Genomic DNA, 18,208 nt, shown 5'->3' on the forward strand with positions numbered 1-18,208 from the left:
ACTTAGAACATCTGGTAAAAACTTATTGGAAACACCATCTTCCAAATATGTTTCCTCATCCCAAAAGGCCTTTACAATAATGGCCCCGAGGATGTGGAATAGTCTTCCTGACGAGCTCCGTCTCACGACCCCCTTGGAAACATTTAAAAAGAGACTTAAAACCGTACTCTTTCATCAAGCTTCCCGCCCCCCCCGAGGAGTGAAGACCAATATGCCTGTTTGACAGCGATATTCTGCCTTGCCCCTGGATGTTTGATGGATTGATGTTATTGTTGTAATATCTTCTTCGTATTTTATAAGACCATTGTATGTACTTGTTTTTAGTAGCCTGTATGATCCATCGGGAGAGGCGGGGAAACATAAATAAAATTTTATTATTTTTTATATAATAATAATAATAATAATAATAAATTTTATTTATATTTCCCACTTTTCCTGATGGATCGAGGCAGGATTACAACCATAAAACAGCAGTTACATCTAGATTACATAGAATAAAACAATACATCACTCAAAAATACAATTTAAAACAATAAAAACATCATCTAAAATTCACAGTTACAACCAGAAGTGGGATTTTTCTTAGGTTCTTTATAAAAAAATCAGGTGGGTAGGCCCGCCGGAAGAGATCCATCTTAAGTGCCTTCTTGAATGCATCTAAGGTGGTAATAAGATGGATCTCTTCCAGCAAGTTGTTCCATAACTTGGGGGCTATGGCTGTATACACTCTATGGAAAGTTGATGTTAGCCTGGTCTTTGAATGTTCCAATAGATTCTTCCCAGATGTTCTGAGAGTGCGGGTGGACTATGTAGGGAGAGGCATTCCCTCAAGTAACTCAGGGCCAGGGATAGGCTGCTCATCTCTCCCTTAAAAACCACAGCAGCAGTAGTTGGTGTGGCGGGAGGGCCTCCCACTACCTACTGGAACCAAGGCACAATAGATATGTGACTGACTGATGTTCTGTCCCTCACAGGCCACATATGTGGTTGTTGAAATGGAAAAAGAGCCTCTCGCCAGCTGCTGGGACCAAGGCACAATGACGGTTTGCCTGGCTGCTCCTCTCCTGCAGAGGCCACAACATTGGTAGTAGGAGTGGAGGGAGGGCCTTCTACCAGCCACTGGGACCAAGTCACAATGGAGCTGTGCCTGGCTGATGTTCTCTCATGCCTTGTCATTTTTTACTTAGTTTGAAAGACGGAAGGCAGAGATTGTCATTATTTGTAAACTGCTCTGGCAGGCTTTTTGGCTAAAGGGCTGGGTAAAATGTTTCAAATAACTAAAGAAAAATAAAGACATATGCGGCCACTCTTCCATAGTGTGAGAGAGACAATCAATGATCATATAACAACTGTTTTAGAGTAACAATGAATCCCACACTGTCTGTGTAGAATCTAAATAATCAGATAATTAAAATGTTGGTATTCCTCAGTCAGGCCGTGGGTGGAAAATACATTGTTTGCAAAGGTTCACTGCAAGATAGTAATAATAAGACGTATTAGTGATGTGCCTTTAAACTAGGGAAGACTTTCAATACAAGTTCTACATCTAGGTACAAATTCTAGAATTGGATGCTTCCAATCAATACAACAATGGCATTCCCCAGGCCAGATGTGAAATAACGACACTTCCTGGCTTCAGATTGCAATTCCTGCTGTTCACTCTTCACACATCACATATAAATCCTTTCCTCCTCCACACAGATCCATCTCAAAAGAAAACACGCCTGTATTTTGGGAAGTGTAGATCTGCATGCAGGAAGATTTTGCCTTCTGCATTTATGGCAAGGGTTTATGACATGAAAAGTCCTGCTGGATCAGACCAAAGGCTTGTATCAAGTTTAGGAAATCTTTTTCAGCACAAGAGCCAAAGTCAATTTCTGCTAAATTATTGTAGGCCGCATTCCAGTGGTGGGCAGGATCACAGGCAATTAACTGGAACCAAAAATAACAGCATATTTCAGCTTGATATTCTTGCTGCTGTTATCTAAAGCTTAGGAGACAATTTTAATGCTTTAGAATAAGGAAGAGGCTGTGCAAAAACTAGGAAACCAAACACAATCTGGAAAAGGGTCCAGAAGATAGTGTGAGGATTGCAGTAGGGCTAGATTCATTCTTAGGGCCTGGCATAACTAGTCCAGCATCATTTTTCCTACAGCCACCACCTGGATGGCTCTGGAAAGTCTACAAGTAGGACATATGGGAAATACAGTCCAAATATCTGGAAGGCACCAAATCAAGGAATGGAGCATTCAATGTATATGTGATGATAGATGGCCTGTTCATTGTAGTCTTAGGGATCATTTAGCCATCTTTTTTTAGCACAACTATGCGAATAATCTCTCTCATGCATTCCGGGGTTGTTATTCACACTATGGAACCGCATCTATGCGTATCTCTGCAAGTTTGGTGCTCACACATGCCAACACTCAAATAAAGATGGGAGTTGACAGTGCGAATGTATTTGAAACATATTCAAGGCATGTAGAGTTTTATCCCAGTTTATCTCAGGTCTATTTGCATCAGTTATTCACACTTCCAATGATACAAATCTTTTTAAAGGAAAAAACCTAATATTGATTATTCCTGATTTGGTGGCTTTTTGGCAGACTTCCCTAAAAAACTTAACCGGCTGCATTCAAAATGCTTCTGAACAACAAAGATTCAATCCAGATTATATTGACCATCTGAATAACCCCTTAGAATCAAGGGCCCCATTCACACTCACATTTTTATAGCGGGGAGATTCAATCGGATCCAATGTTGTGATTCCGAACCAAAGTTCACACTACGTTTACTCCAATCGAATCTCTCCAGTGCAACTTAACCCTGTTGAAATTCACATTGACTGAAGCACCAATTCAAAATGGATCCTCCATATCAATTGCATTCAATCACACCACTTCCATTGTCATAGGACTTTATCACACAGAGAAAATCAGGGAAGGGGAGATCAGGGGTTTAAAGAATCATTATCCCGGGAAAATGATGTCCCTTGAATAAGGGGAATAAAGATGGCGCAATCCTTCTCTCCACTCCTCCTCCTCTACTTCCCAGAGTTTACATTTGAGTAGAGCAAGGGCTGCTGAAGGAAATAAAGAGGGAGTGATCCGTCCCTCCTCCTTGGCTTCCCAGCCTTTACTTTTGAGTAGAGCCCAGGGTGCTGAGGGGGAAAAGAGGGAGCAATCCTTCCAAGCCAGTGTGGTGCCGCGGTTTAAATGTTGGACTGGGACTCTGGAGACTAGTGTTTGAATCCCAGATCAGCCATAAACCTAGTGGGTGACCTTGGGCTAGTTAGACTCTCTCAGCCTCAGAGGATGGCCATGGCAAACCCCTTAAGAAGAAACATGACTAGAAAACCCTGTGATAGGTTATCCTTAGGGTTGCCATAAGTCAGAAACAACTTGAAGATACACAACAACAAACAACAATCTCTCCCTCTCTCATTTTCCTTTCCCAAATGCCAATTCTCCCTCTGTCTCTTCTCCCCTGGTGCAGTTTTCTTTTGCAAAAGTAAGCACAAAGATTTCCCTTTTCTTCTTCTTCTTCTCTGCCAGAAGGAAGAAAGGAAGGAACGATGGACTAGCTGCCAAAAAGGAGACAAGGCACCACAAAATATAGGACATTCAAGAAAAATTGAAAACATAGTAAAAGGATGGCAATGGGAAGACCCTCAGGGGATCTCTTGCCTAGAAACCCTGGGATAGGTTAGCCTTGAGGGGAAGTCACACACTCTAAGTTTCAGAGGTTGGCTATGGCAATACCCTCAGAGGATCCTTTGCCAAGAAACCCTGGGATAGGTTAACTTTGAGGGGGAGTCACACTCTCTTAGTTTTGGAGGATGACAATGGGAAGACCCTCAGAAGATCCCTTGCCAAGAAACCCTGGGGTAGGTTAGCCTTGCGGTGATTCTCCCGTCGGCCTCGGAGGATGGCAATGGAGAATTCAGACCCCTAATCCCCACCCCCACTGATAGAAGTTTTTTCCCCCCGCACCTGTGTCATGTTAGTGATGCAATTTAAAGGTACTGTCTACTGTAGCCATGCAATAGCTCAGATGTGCATATCTCAAATTTTATTTTTTTATTTTTTAAAAAGGACACCATCTAATGGATGTTCCAATAACCCCCTCCATGGCTATGGCTTTGGCTAGCAGGGAAAAAGCAAAGGGGTGGGCATGATCTGCCCCTGCACATTAACTCCTCTCTCCTGGATGCCCTGAATGGCATTGGGAGCAAGTTCTCATTGGCTGTTCCTTTATAAAATCCGGTGCTTTTGAAAAGACATGGGGGGAAATCATTTCTGGAAAAAATGGGTTAAGGGGGATTTGCTCTGCCCCCCCCCCCCCTTGAATTCAGGTCAGAAAAAATCACGCAAGTGTGAACAACCCACTTTTAAACCAGTTTGCAAACTGGTTTATAACGCAATGTGAATGATCCCTGGCTTTCCCTCCCCGGTGAATTTCAGTGTCTATAATCTATTGCCATATCCTTGCTGCCATATCTCGCTGGCAGAAGCAACGGTGGGGGTAAAGAATGCTGCCAGTCAGTCCGGTTCTAATGCTCATCATTAAAAAAGAAGAAGAAGAAAAGACTGCCTCCTATTACAGAGATTTATATGACCTAACATAAAACACAGCCCACCACATTCTCTGTTTCAAATTATTGGCTATTATCCAAGCGGAACAACGTTAGCTTTAGCCAGCTCAGTGTGCTTGTGCTGAATTTCCAGGCATCTTTGGAAAATTCCATGTGCGCTGCAGACTTAAAGACACAAATCTCTCTCTTCCCCTGCCCTTTCCACCACCACCTTTTGTCCCTTCTCGAAAAATCGGCCCACAGAATTTCCTCTAGCTGGATGACCTTTGTAACCAAATCTTGAACTGATGGATGTACCATCTTTTAACTTCCTTTCCCCGCTTGTGCTATTTAAGGAGTCATCTAAGGCCCTCGCTTTTCCCAAGGCTCCTGACTGCAATGCAAAGACAAATGTGCTGCCTTTTTTTAAAGTGTGTTCCTTAGCAACTGGACTAAGCTTTAGCAAAGAAGACAACAGAAGGAGCATCCCAAATCAGACCCACCCTCCTCACTGCTGCAGCTGAATTAGGTCTCAGATATATTTATACCATTCCCCCAACCCCACAACTTTCTTGGAAGGTTTTGTGCCATCCTGGAAAACTGCCAGGCAAAACTTTAAAACTTGCTATCAAGGCAAATTGTGCCATTTTGTGTGTGTGTTTAATTATAAGTGTTTTAATCTAACTAATTTCTTTGATTGTTTAATCTCATTTTAGCTTTTTATCTTGGTATTTTTAATGATTTTTTTAAAAAAAATTGCTGTAAGTCGCTTTGCATCTCGAACTCAGAAAAAGTTGATAGACCTGAATAAATGTATGGCTGTAAAAACTGGATGGTGAAGAAAGGTGATAGGAAGAAAATCAATTCATTTGAAATGTGGTGCTGAAGAAGAGTTCTAAGATACTATGCATCACTAAACAAACAAACAAAATGTGTCCCAGAGCAAATCAAGGCTGGATTCTCCCTAGAAGCCAAGATGACTAAATTGAGATTGTTCAGATATCATGAGAAGACTGCATTCCAAATGGATAGAGTCAATCAAGTAAGCCAAAGCCTTAGACTCCAAGACCAGAGTTGGGCTGTTGGAGGTAGGGTGACTTGCACGTCTATCATTGATTTGGGGGCTGCTGCCACACTGCAGAAGTAATGCAGTTTTGTACCACTTTAACTGTCAAGCTCCATGGAATCCTGAGATTTGTAGTCTGTAGCAGTACCAGAGCTCTCTGACCATGAAGACTAAATATCTCACAAAACTACAAATCCCAGACTTCCATAGCATTGAGCTATGGCAATTAAAACTGTGTCAAACTGAAATCATTCTGCCTTGTAGATGCAGCAAGGGTTGCCATAGTTGAAGTGGACTTGACAGCAGATAACAAAGAAATCATTATCATCTTAACATCATCATCACAAACATGCTGCTGCACCATTACAGTCTTTTTGGAGCCTGTATACTTCCAACATAGCTGTAAATAAATCTTTGTATTTTTGCCTTTTCCTCCAAACCAGATCAGAGTGGGTTCTGCAGGCAACCTACCCAATCCTTCCCCGTTTAGTCTTTAGTTTTCCAAAGCTGGAACTGGACATCTGGTCATTTCTAGTCTGGGTGTTAGTATAGTACATGGTAGGACCAGGTGGGTTGAAATGGCCTCCCAGGCCCTCTAAAAGTTGCTACCTCTTCTTAAAGCTATCCAGAGTCCTGTAATTCAAATTTAATCCTGCCTGTTCCCTCACTGACCAGGACAATGGAGTGTCCCTCTCCGGACCAGTTTTTTAAAACCTTAAAGCAAGAGACCTGCTCTGTCCTGGTTCATAGGCAAGTGGGAACGTGATCACCACATCTAGTTGACCCCAGAATGGCTGTCTGAAGGTTTCCCACCAGAGTAGGATGTGAACCTTGGGCTCCTTCCTCTGCAAGAGCACAGTTACCACTGAACTGGAAGAGACGTTGCGCTTGGATCTCTAACCAATGAGAGCCTCCTGCCCAACACCAGTCACTCCCATGGCACACAAGATGGCAGAGGTGCCCATGTTCAGGTGCCCATGTGTACTACTTGGTCCTGGACCCCTAAGAACTAAACTATGCCTCTGCTGCTGTGGGACATAAAGTTCCATCTGCTATTCTATTAAGTGTGTGTATTTCGTATATCACCCCAAAATGTTGGGGTTGTATGCAAACAGAAATGTCACCTGAAGGGCTACTGCCTTTGGGGTTGTATGCAAACAGAAAAGCAAAACACTCACTAAAATAACTAACAAATTACTATTAAAATGTTAGAAATACTCAAACGCTAAGCCAACAATAATATTAAATAACATAACAGACTGAGCAGGAAACTGTGTAAATTGTAAGCCAGTGACTACAGAGCAGTAAAAGCCCAAACTGATTACTCTAACACCTTTCATTACAGAGTCTGGAAAAATTACTTTCCCTGAAAACTCAGAACCTGGAGTAGTCCTGATCTGTCAACCCTAGCACTATCCCCATATGTCTTGATATCTGCAATGGAAGATTACACTTCAAGCCCCACAAGAACTTTCTCCATCATATTAATTAGTCTTCCAAGGTACCACAAGACTCCTGTTGAAGACTTTAAGAAGGACTACAGTACCCAGAATCTTCCATCTAGTCTTGCCACTGTGTTTATTTTGCCCACACTCCAAAGCCAGAATGCTGTTGCTATACAACATGAGTGTAACTATGCCAGAGTTGGCAGTAGGAAAAAGGCTCCAGGCATAGCAGCTGTGAAGGAGGGCAGGCACTGCAGAAATAAGCTGCTTAGAGCTGACCAATTTTGTCTTTTCTTGTCACTGCTGTACAACCCCGGGAAAAATGCAACAGCTAGTGAAATGCACCTGCAGGATTGCAGTGTAAGTCTGCTAAACAACTATGCTTGTTAATCATACATTCTAGATCAAACTGAATTGTAAAGCTCTGTATTTTGTGTATTGCATACTTCTGCTTTCACTTCTACCATTGCCCTCCCCAGGGTTGCTAGATCTCAGGGCCTGGCTCACTTCTCCAGTCGTCAGGACAAGAGTGAAAAATCTCAGGGTGAGAGCACTGCCTTGAAAGGTGTGAATATATACTGTATTTCCCTTGTTTGCTAGATTTGGTGTTTTTGATTTGAATGGCACACTCCAGGCAACTACAGCTGATGTTTAAGGTATCATACTTAATTACATCATCAGGGTCTTTTCTTGGTAACATTTCCAGGGACTATCTTTGGTGAGATCACAAGGAGCCATCCCTCAGTCTAAGGGTTTGGCTCAAAACCTCAGGGCCTGGGTTAGCCTTGATTTGGAAACCCTAGCCTCGTCCCCATGCACCTTCATATCTGCAATGGAAGATTAAATTTCATGCACTTAAAAACTTTCTCCACCTTGTAAATTAGTCTTCGAGGCTCTGCAAATCTCTTCACTGTTTTTGCAACAATCCTATTGCAGAGGTTTGATATTCTGTGCACCTGGACATATCCTGAATTCAATTAAAGGGGAGAGCCTTACATTCTGCGCAATGCTGGCTTTAAGGCGGGGGGGGGGGGGGAGGAAGGCAAGGTGCAGAAAGCCAAATGAAAAGGTGGCAAAGGATTGCAGAGAAGCCTCTCACTATTCTTTCTCTGCCCAATGTTCTCTGCCAAAATTTCAGCGGCACAGCAAGCATCAGCTGGGAGCTGTTTGATTCTCTCGCCCACGCAAAGGCTCAGAGTAACCAAGGTGTCGGCAAGAGCACAGCAGCTATTTGCAAAGCCTCCTCTTCTCGCTCTCTGCATTGCCCAGGAAATATTTCAACCTCCTGTTAAGGGAGGCAGAATTGCTGTCTCCTCCACCCACTTGCCTTTATTTGCCTGCAGCTAAAAAGAATCTAAATAAGAACACCTTATAAAAGATCAGATCCCATGTTGTCACCTAAACTCTCCATTAATTCAATATGAGTACACACAAACTGTCCAGCTTGATATGACCAAAACCATCAGTAATCCACCATTCAGCTTCTCGCAGTGGCCAAAAAGATGTCCCTACATAGTCCTTAGTTGGGACCTAAATGCAATGCCACCCTCCTACTCATGTTTCCCAATTACCTGTAGAATCACCTGTTGGAAATCAGAGGGCAAACTCAGCGGCAAACATCAGTGGCATCTCTGCATTTGACATGCAATTCTCTCTCTCTCTCTCTCTCTCTCTCTCTCTGTGTGTGTGTGTGTGTGTAAACATGAACAGCATCTGCTACTTTGTGTCTGTGTGAAAGCATCTGAACTTGGAAAAGTTATTTCTTCTGACTGCAAGGCCCAGAATCCCCTAGCCAGCACAGCCACTGGAATGTAATAAACTGGAACGGAAAAGTTCCTGAACTTTGCCCACTGTCACTATAGCTATGGTCTGAGAATCCATTGACACCACTACTTTGGAAAAGCTGAGCAGAACTGGGGCTGACCAGTGCCTGGATGGGAGTGTGTCAGAGAACTTCAAGATCCATAGTGGAAGGAAAAGTAAGAATATAAATATAATAATTATAAATAGTTTCACTCCTTAGTAAACAATATAGTGGGCCCTCCATATTCATTGGGAATAGGGGCAAAGGACTACCATGAAAGTGGGAAAACCACAAACCTTTTTTTAGCCTGAGAGAACATCTCTCTAAGAATCTCTAGTTCCTCCAGCATACCTCTGGAGTCGACATCTGTCAAAAGCTGACTTCAGAATTGCACTGGGGGACCTACAAATGCCTAGAGAAGTGTCTTCTCTAGAAATCTCTAGGTCCTCCATTAAACAAATAATCAGAGCAAAAGTCAAAGCTGCAAATGTGGAGGGCTCACTGTACTCTGTATATTTCAAGATACAGATAAGTAACTACATCAAGGGAACAGTATGCAGGGCTGGAGAACTTCTCACAAGCCCTAGGTCCACATTCACTTGTATGTAGCCTTTCAGAATAACCAGTCTGCGTTGAACATGTGGGCAAAATCGAATGAGGATAGCCCCCCAACCTCTCTCTCTCTCTCTCGTCACTTCTCCCCTTCCCCGCCTTCTCCTTCATCTGCATTAAATCATCACAATGATTTGCTTTAGACAAAAAGGTCCAGTTAGTGCAAATGGAACCTTTTTGCTAAAGCTAATTGGTACATTAATGCAGGACCAAGGAGGGAGCCTGCCAGCTTGGTCCAAAGCATCTGCAGGCTATATCTGGCCTACAGGATACAAGTTCCCCACCCACAATTTGGAAGAGTTTAGAAGAGAACTTTGAACAAAACAAAATGGGGGAAGGAGATTGTATTTAGATATTGTTTACACATGACTATAAATAAAGCTTTCTAGGAGCTCTCTTTGTAATTCACTAATGTGTTGATTTGCAAGAGAAAAATCAGTATAATTTTGTCTTTTTAAGTGTCCTTTGCGTGCCTTTATCTTGGAAAAGTCAGTGTTTCATTAAGTGCAGACTGAGTATTGCAGAATGCGGTACTGTGAAGAGAAGAGCAGCATACACATACACAGGGGTCATTCCCACTTGTAGGTTAAATTGAATCCTGATTCGCTCTCGCTGGCTTTTAGAATTCGATTACAAATTCTCACTATGAAAGGGTTTTCCCCCCTTACCTCTGTGAAATCGCTTCTTTTATGGCTCAGTTGCCATTCCCACTAGCTGCCCCGCTTCAAAAGACATGTCAGTCTTTCTGACGTAAGCAGCCCAGATTTACAAGACTGGGTGGAGGGGGGGCTGAAATGGAGGGCATGTTCTGGAGAAGGAGGACCGCAGGTAGAGGTGGGTTTCCCTTGACACCCCTGCCTCCCTTCCTCAATGGGGTACTGGTCCTATGGTGACACTGGGAAGGGAGACCCCCAAGGGTCCCTCCCAGCCCCCAGACACACTTGGATCGCTTAATCCCAGGGTGGCACTGGACCGGGGACCTCCAGGGGTCCCCCTCCAAGACCCCTGCCAGCCTGGGATCAATCAATTCCAGGTGGCAGAGAGGAGGGGGACTCCCGCGGGTTCCAAAAAAGACCCCTGCTATGCCTGACAAGGCAAGGTCGGGGGGGGGGGGCTGGGAGGAAGAAGGGGTAGAGGAGGTGAATGAAAGCCCCCCCCCTTTAAAATAAACATTTATTGAAAATGCAATAGATTGCTAAAGCAACCACTTGCAAAGGAAAATGCAATCTATTGATTTTTCGATCAAATTTATTTTATCAACAACAACAACTAAAACGGAAACAAGCAGCACTGGGGGGTCTCTGTGGAGGGATGGTACACAACCCTCTGCCATTTGTCCCCCCCCCCCCTCAGAAAAAGAATCAATTCTGATCTGGCACTTCTGATATCCCACTTATTGAGCACGCTTCAGAATCGATTTTTCTCAAAAAAAAAAAAAAACCCTTTCAAACTAATGTCAAGAAACCCCGGGTTATTTGTGTTTGCCCCACTTCTTTCCTCCTGGAATCGATCCAATGAGGATCAGAAGCAGTTTCAAAAGGGAACAAGGGTCATTTGCCCCGAATCCCACTTCAGAGCAAACTGCAGTGGGAATGACCCCACAGGATACAATGCATCCACACACAAAGAGCATTGCTTCTAAAAGATAAGATTAAAGATAGGAATATTTATGGAGCACAAGGACATGTCAAACTTGGTCTCCATCATATTGCTTATTTATGAATCCCATTCTGGGACAAGTATGTTTGAAGGTAAAACTCAGGATGTGGGGTCTCATTTCCAATGAAATCAGAGATCTGATTGCAGCCCACAGAGGTGAAAAGTGATTTTTTGCCTTGAAAACCTCAAACGTCTTCGGAAGAGATATCCTTATGTTTCCTCCTCATCTCTCCACACCCATCTCTTGTTTTTCTACCACCAAGCTGCAGAGTGTGATAAAAACTCTTGTCTTCAGGTCCACCCCATTAGCAAAATGATGGCATTGCAGAGGATATAATATGAATCCTTTGGGAAAGCTTTAGGAGCAGGAGTGAAATACTGCACAGATGGAGAAGGAAATTGCTCCTGTCCGAAGCATTGGCTCCAGGGAATTTATAGTTCTTGTATCAATTCATCACAAAGACCTACACCAATGAATTTGCAGAATACTGAACAAGTTAGCCATCTAGGACACAGGCAGGCCTGAGATAGATCAGGATCTACCGCTGAGGATGGGAGAGGAACCTAATCTAGTTTGTCACGGATGTTACTCCTCCCTACCTCCAAGCCCTGTCACTCTGTAGTGGGGAAATCCCCAGTTGTCTCTGATCACATACTAGGAACAAAGCAGAATGTTTCTTCCCTGGTTTGCAACTAGGTGTCAGTTGACACAAGCCCAGCTGACAGAGCTTTGCTCGTCTTCCCCCTTCCTCCAGTGGGGAATGTGGGGAGGAGAGAAGATGGTTTTCTAGCTACAGTGCTAAGTGGAAATCTTTACCTAGTGCTTCAGCTAGGGCGCCAGTTACATCAGGGTACAGGGCCATGCATGCATTCTAACACCACTTGGCTTGTGAGGGACATGGCCCCTTACCCCAAAATGATTCCCCATATCTGACCAACTCCATTTGGTCAAAGTGTAGTAGATCAGCAAATGTTTCTGATCTCCATTTTAAATAAAAGCAATACGAAAATGTCCTTTTCTATTGAAATTGTGCTGTTGAAGGGAAAGGGTAACCAGGAGTGGCCTGTACTGCAAAAGGACTGTGACCTCAGCTCACTTCTGGTATTTAAAATAAATCCTTGGGTTCAGAATGTTCACAAGGGTGCCCTGTTCTTTAATCTTCCATATTTTGGTTTGGCTCTGGATGATGAATCTTGAGGTTCCAATAAGAAAATACATTAGGCCTACGAAGCCTGATGTTTGTGTTTGAGTACAGCAAGGAATTGACTCATATCAAGTAAGACTCTTTGTCAGCTTCTTTTTATTTGCATTTTTGGGTACCCCTACACTGCTACTGCATCCTCTGTATATGTAGAAGCCATATTTTTAGGTGATCCCATTTTGCTTCAAAACTAGATACTGAACCATCTGAGTTCAAAGCTCAGGGAAGTTTATGTGTATATATGTCTTCAAGTTGCCTGACCCCATGAATTTCATAGGGTTTTCTTAGGCAAAGAATAGAGATGATTTTGTCAGTTTCTTCCTCTGAAATATAGCCTCCTACAGCACCTAGTATTCATTAGTGGTCTCCCATCCAAGTACTAAACAGGGCTTACCTTAGTTAGCTTCCAAGATCAGATGGGAATCTGGTGCCTTTAGTGTATTTAGTCCTTTTATATCCACAGTTCATTCATTTATAACCCATCTTTCCCCCAATATTTGGACTCAAGACAAATTATTAAAACCAATAGAGACTTAAAACATACAGGAATATCTACACACACACACACACACACACACACACACTTCTTCTTCTTCTTCTTCTTCTTGGCTTTACTTCACGAACGAAGATTCAGGAAGGATTCATCCATGCTTTCTACAAGCACGTTGATGACACTGGATGTATCCTTCGATCCCGTGCAATGTATTTTTCTGGTGGAGCGCAGCGTGCACAGAACTGACCTCACCCTTTAAACCAGAGGTTCGTCTGCTGAGGCCTTGACAAGCATGGACGGTGGCAGTGAGGTCCTCAGGTCGTAGGTTTGATTAGAGTTTCTTTCTCTTAGATGGTTGACCTTACAGGGTTAGACGAGCACCATCTGCCCAGGTTTGGGATTAGAGTTTTCCTTCTCCTAGAATGGTTGCCATAAGGCTAGAGAGCCCATCCTGCCCTTTGGCACTCTTGGTCAGACCCTTCAGTTGTGACCTGTCTGGCATGGGAGGCCCTACCAGTGGCTATTATACCACCGCCAGCATAGCTCACAACTTCATTAGGGTATGCAAGCCTCTCCCCCACACAGTCAGAGCATAGCTGGAGGGGAATAGGAGGCCGGAAGATGACAGTTAAGGAGGGAGGAGCCTCTTTCTTCAGGCTAGCCCTGATGGAGCTGGGTCTGCCTGATCACATGACACACACACACACACACACACACACACAGAGTTATATGTCAGCAAAGTAGATGTGTTCCTCAACATTACCTCTCTTACAAAAAAATCTGGTACCAGAGGCAGAAAAAAACATGAAAAAGAGAGGTTCCTGCACTACAAAAAAGAACATTTCAATATGTTTCAGGCTGCATGTACAGTATAGAAATAGTCCAGTTTGACACCACTTTAACTGCCATGGTTCAGTGCTATGGAATTCTGGGTTTTGTAGTTCTGTGATACATTTAGCCTTCTCTGTTGGAGAACTCTGGTAACACAGCAAACTATAATTCCCAGGATTCCACAGCATTGAGCCATGGAAGTTAAAGTGGTGTCAAACTGGATTATTTCTGCAGTGCAAATGCAGCCTTGGTAAACTTTTAATCCAAAATTAGCAATTTGCGCATGGGAAATGAAACAACGAGGTCAAGTAAGCCTTGCATAAGCAGACAAAAACATTTGAACTTTGCTAGTAGAAGGGAAGCAAGGATGGAGCCACCCTAGACTTCTGAGAGAGAGAATTCCAAAGTCTGAGATCAGCAATATCTGAACTGGCCGAGTAATTCTGGGAGTTATAATCCACATAGTAACTTTTCTAAACTCTGCTTGAGTTCAATTTTAGAAGGAACGATTAAAATTTCTGCTATTAACCCTAAATGCATATGCTGTAACAATACTAATATTTCAGGTCAACTTTTGCTTGGGATAACTGAGTACAGAAAATGGAAACAATCCCAAGCATACGGCAGGGATTTAATTTCATTTTGTTTTGGTTCTTTGGGTTTCAGGCTTACCTTGCCACAAGCTGCCATGGAAAGTGCCAACTGGTACCAGAGATGAAATTCACCAAAAGCAAGTTTCATTGCTCGTTCTAAACACTGGTGCGTGGGAGAGAAAGAAATATATACATAAGCAATAACATCAGTAGATTCTAAACACATACATACAAACTCATAGCTTCTGCAGGATTTATTATTTCTAATCATCTAACTAAAATTAAGGTTTTTTTTGTTTGTTTTTTTGTTTTGTTTTTTTTATTTATATACCGCTATTCCAAAGATCATAGCGGTGAACAGCAAGTAAGCTAATTAGCAAGTAAGCCAATTAGCTGGAAAACCGAGTGCTTGGGTCTAGGAGGAACTAAAAGTAGATTTGAGTGCATGCATGAAAAGAACTTGTGACCCTAGTTTGGGGACTGACCACAAATTCCTGGCCAGAGCATGTGCTTAGAGATGTCCTGTGATGTTCTGGACTTTTCAGGAGAAAACACTGTTTCCATTTATTAGATATTAAGGTATGCACTATGTATTTGGGAGAGACAAACACTCTCAGCCCCAGAAAACCATGTGATACCCTTTAGCACTGCTATAAATCCTAAATGACTTGAAGGCAAATAACAATAAACAATAAGGCACTATGTAATCAGATGTTGTAAGGTAAAGATCTGTTGGGAGCTGGTGCAAGAATGGAATTTTAGGACAGAGCGGTGACTGGTGGAATATCTAAAGGGGTTTTGAAAAAATGTTGGTGTATAACAGTTGGCTAGGATTAGGGATTAGTGAGTGGGGGTTAGTAGTTTGAGTGGTTAGGAGGACTGGTCAGGTTCAGAAATAGAGAGGAGTTAGAATCTGGGTCAGAGTCAGGGTTAGTTAGGATATGAATGAGAGAGAGAATGAGATATGTGATTTAGTTGTATTAAATAAATATTTTGTGATGTTATGTCCAAATTCTGTTCAATAAATCATTATTACTGTATTACCGGTTGAGTCTCTCTTATGCTAGAGACTAGAAATGTTTTGGATTTCTGATCTTTTTGGATTTCAGAATACAGTACCTGCATTTGCATATACAGTCGACCCTTCTTATACACGGATTTTTTATACACAGATTCAAGTGTCCCTGGTTTGAAAATGTTCAAAAAACGTATAAATTTCAAATATTAAACCTTGATTTTCCATTTTTTATAAGGGATACCATTTTGCTATGTCATTATATTTAATGGGACTTGAGCATACACAGATTTTGTTATACACGGGGGATCTTGGAACCAAACCCCAGCGTATAACAAGGGTCCACTGTATGTACATAATGTGATATCTTGAAGATGGGACCCAAGCATTCACATATAATTTATTTATGTTTCATATAGCAAAGTAGCCATACACACATAGCTTGAAGGTAATTTTATTCAATGTTTTAAATAATTTTGTGCATGAAACAAAATCTTTCTACATTGAACCATCAGAAAGCAAAAGTGTCACTGTCTCTGGCACTCATGAAAAAAGTTTTGGTTCTTGGAATATTTTGGATTTTGGAATTCCGGATAAGGGACACTCAACCTGTATACATTTGTGTCAACAGGAATGTTACATATTGGAAAGTTGAGTTCAGACATGGTGTTTTAGCAGGCAGCAGCTAATAAAGACTGGTGATGTCCAGTAGCAATATAAAGGTAAAGGTTAATGTTTCCCCTCTGACAAGGTTGTCAGGTCATTTCTGACCGTAGGGATAGAAGATAAATAAAATCTCACACATAAATTGCATCAAGAAGGTCCTCAAGAGTTGGTGGCTACAGCAGTATCACAGAAGAAGGCCCTCACATTGGGGGAAGAGGTGGAGATAAGGAGAAGCCCTCATATTTGATGGCAATGGTTGGGATTAGTGGAAAACAACACATTTGGTGGCAACAGAGGGATAGGCAGAAACTTACACACCGTTGTTTTTTGTGGGTTTTTCGGGCTATGTGGTCATGTTCTAGAAGAGTTTCTTCCTGACGTTTCACCAGCATTTATGGCTGGCATCTTCAGAGAAGATTGCTTACATCTCTGAAGATGCCAGCCACAGATGCTGGCGAAACTTCAGGAAGAAACTCTTTAGAACATGACCACATAGCCCGAAAAACCCACAAAAAACTATGGATGCCGGCCATGAAAGCCTTTGACTTCACATTATACACCATTGTTGTTAATGTTTACAACATCTCTAATCAGCTGCACTAACAAATTGCACCCGGTTTTATTAGCGGCCTTCTGGGTTCTAATCAAAAATAAAATAGATGTAGTAAGTATGGAGCCTACACATCCTTGTTATGAGCAAGCTCAGAACTTGGAAAGGTTACTTTTTTGGACAACAGCTCCCAGAATTCCTCAGTCAACATAACCACACTTGCTAGGGGAATCTGGGGGTTGTAGCCACAAAAACTGATGTTTCCAAGCTGCAAACCGGTGTACCTTATGAAAGAAATTTAGAGTGCTGCCTCAGTTAAAAGAAAAGAGGAAAAGCTTGGAGGACCAGATACCTCAGAAAGCATGACATACTGCCCTCTTCTGCCCAATGTGATAGTTAGAAGATCATAAACTGCTGATGCATCCCGGAGACTCACAGCTCGATCATCTTTCTGGTCAGGAGCCCGGCTAATTACTGCATCCTGGTTTGCCTGATAGTGAATTCAGAATAATAAAATAAAAAGGGGGTCAGTTGAAGTAAACAGGTCTAGCATTAATGAAGAGAGAATGTCAGGTACACCTGAGAAAGGTCTTCATCTATGCACCACATGTCAGTGGAAGCAAGCACTGCACCAACCTATGCATTCTTTTGGAGGAGAGTAATTCAAGAAGGCAGAATGCATTTGCAGAAAGGCCAGGAGACAATCCCTTCTGATTGTGTCTCAAAAGCATCATAATAAGAGATTACACAAAGGCCTATAAGGCCAGGGTTCTCCAAAGCCCACAGAACACACTTAAAACCTGATTACTTCAGTCGCTTGTGACTTTGCTAAGGCAACCTATTCAAATAAAATGAAAGCAATGCTATTCCAGGCTATCCTTTAATTTGGGGGAGGGGAAAGTGGGCTCAGAATAAGAATCCTAATGCTCCCTTGTACAACAGTATGCTATTCTCTAAACTGTCACTCAAAGAACATAATCTCAAAAATCAAATGGTGGCATTTCTGACAGCTCTGTGGCACACCATTTCTATCATGCACAGCGCTTGCAATACAAAACTATTCAGGGAACCATGGCTGTAGAAAACCCTCCTCAAGTTGAACATTTGCTTGTGTTTGTCTGAAGGAACAAAAAGATGTACACATTTGGGGGACTTATATGTTCTCAAAAAATGAAAATCATGGCTGAACATCTCTTTGAGAATATCTCCCCAGTTCAGTCCAAAAGTCAGTCTTGTCCAGTACTCTGATCAAATAGTGACCAACCAGATTCCCCTGGGAAGTGCATAAGCAAAAGGCGAGGGCAAAAGCACTCCAGTGGTTGCTCCTTGACATATATTCATAGGATGTATGCTATAACCATATATCTATAGCTATAGTTCCTCCTTGACTTGATCTGCTCTCCCTCCCACAGACATCAAAGTTTTCCACTATGAATGCATCCTGTGTCAGTATGTTCCACAAAACAATGCTATACAGACACAGGGCACAACAGCTCAAATCTTGGATGCTCAGCACCCCAAGAAACTTAGAATCTGATATAACACTAGTCACCACACTCTAGGCAGAACCGATAATAGCCATCTAGGCCCTCTCCAGGCCCAAGGTCCTGGCTATTTAAAGGGCATAAAGTATCTGAAGGATCCAAGCTGATCAGAATACTTAAACCTTCTCTTCCTGGAAGGCTATTGCTGAAACAAC

At 42.4% G+C, this 18,208-nt stretch overlaps 1 protein-coding gene across 3 annotated transcripts in view; it reads right to left on the reverse strand.

Annotated features, from left to right (window-relative positions):
• The window catches only part of TTC7A (tetratricopeptide repeat domain 7A), a 317,709-nt gene that overhangs the window by 239,833 nt on the left and 59,668 nt on the right, over positions 1 to 18,208 (reverse strand). For all 3 annotated transcript variants that reach the window (XM_089529137.1, XM_089529136.1, XM_089529135.1), the window contains exons 9-10: positions 16,862 to 16,999; positions 14,358 to 14,441 (exon numbers count right to left, since the gene is read on the reverse strand). In XM_089529137.1, coding sequence (XP_089385263.1) covers positions 14,358 to 14,441; positions 16,862 to 16,999 — 222 coding nt within the window. The remainder of the gene's footprint in view (positions 1 to 14,357; positions 14,442 to 16,861; positions 17,000 to 18,208) is intronic.

Source organism: Sceloporus occidentalis, unplaced genomic scaffold (genome assembly GCF_023333645.1).
Source record: "Sceloporus occidentalis isolate IW3139 unplaced genomic scaffold, rSceOcc1.0.p SCAF_6, whole genome shotgun sequence".
NCBI classification, from domain to species: Eukaryota; Metazoa; Chordata; class Lepidosauria; order Squamata; family Phrynosomatidae; genus Sceloporus; species Sceloporus occidentalis.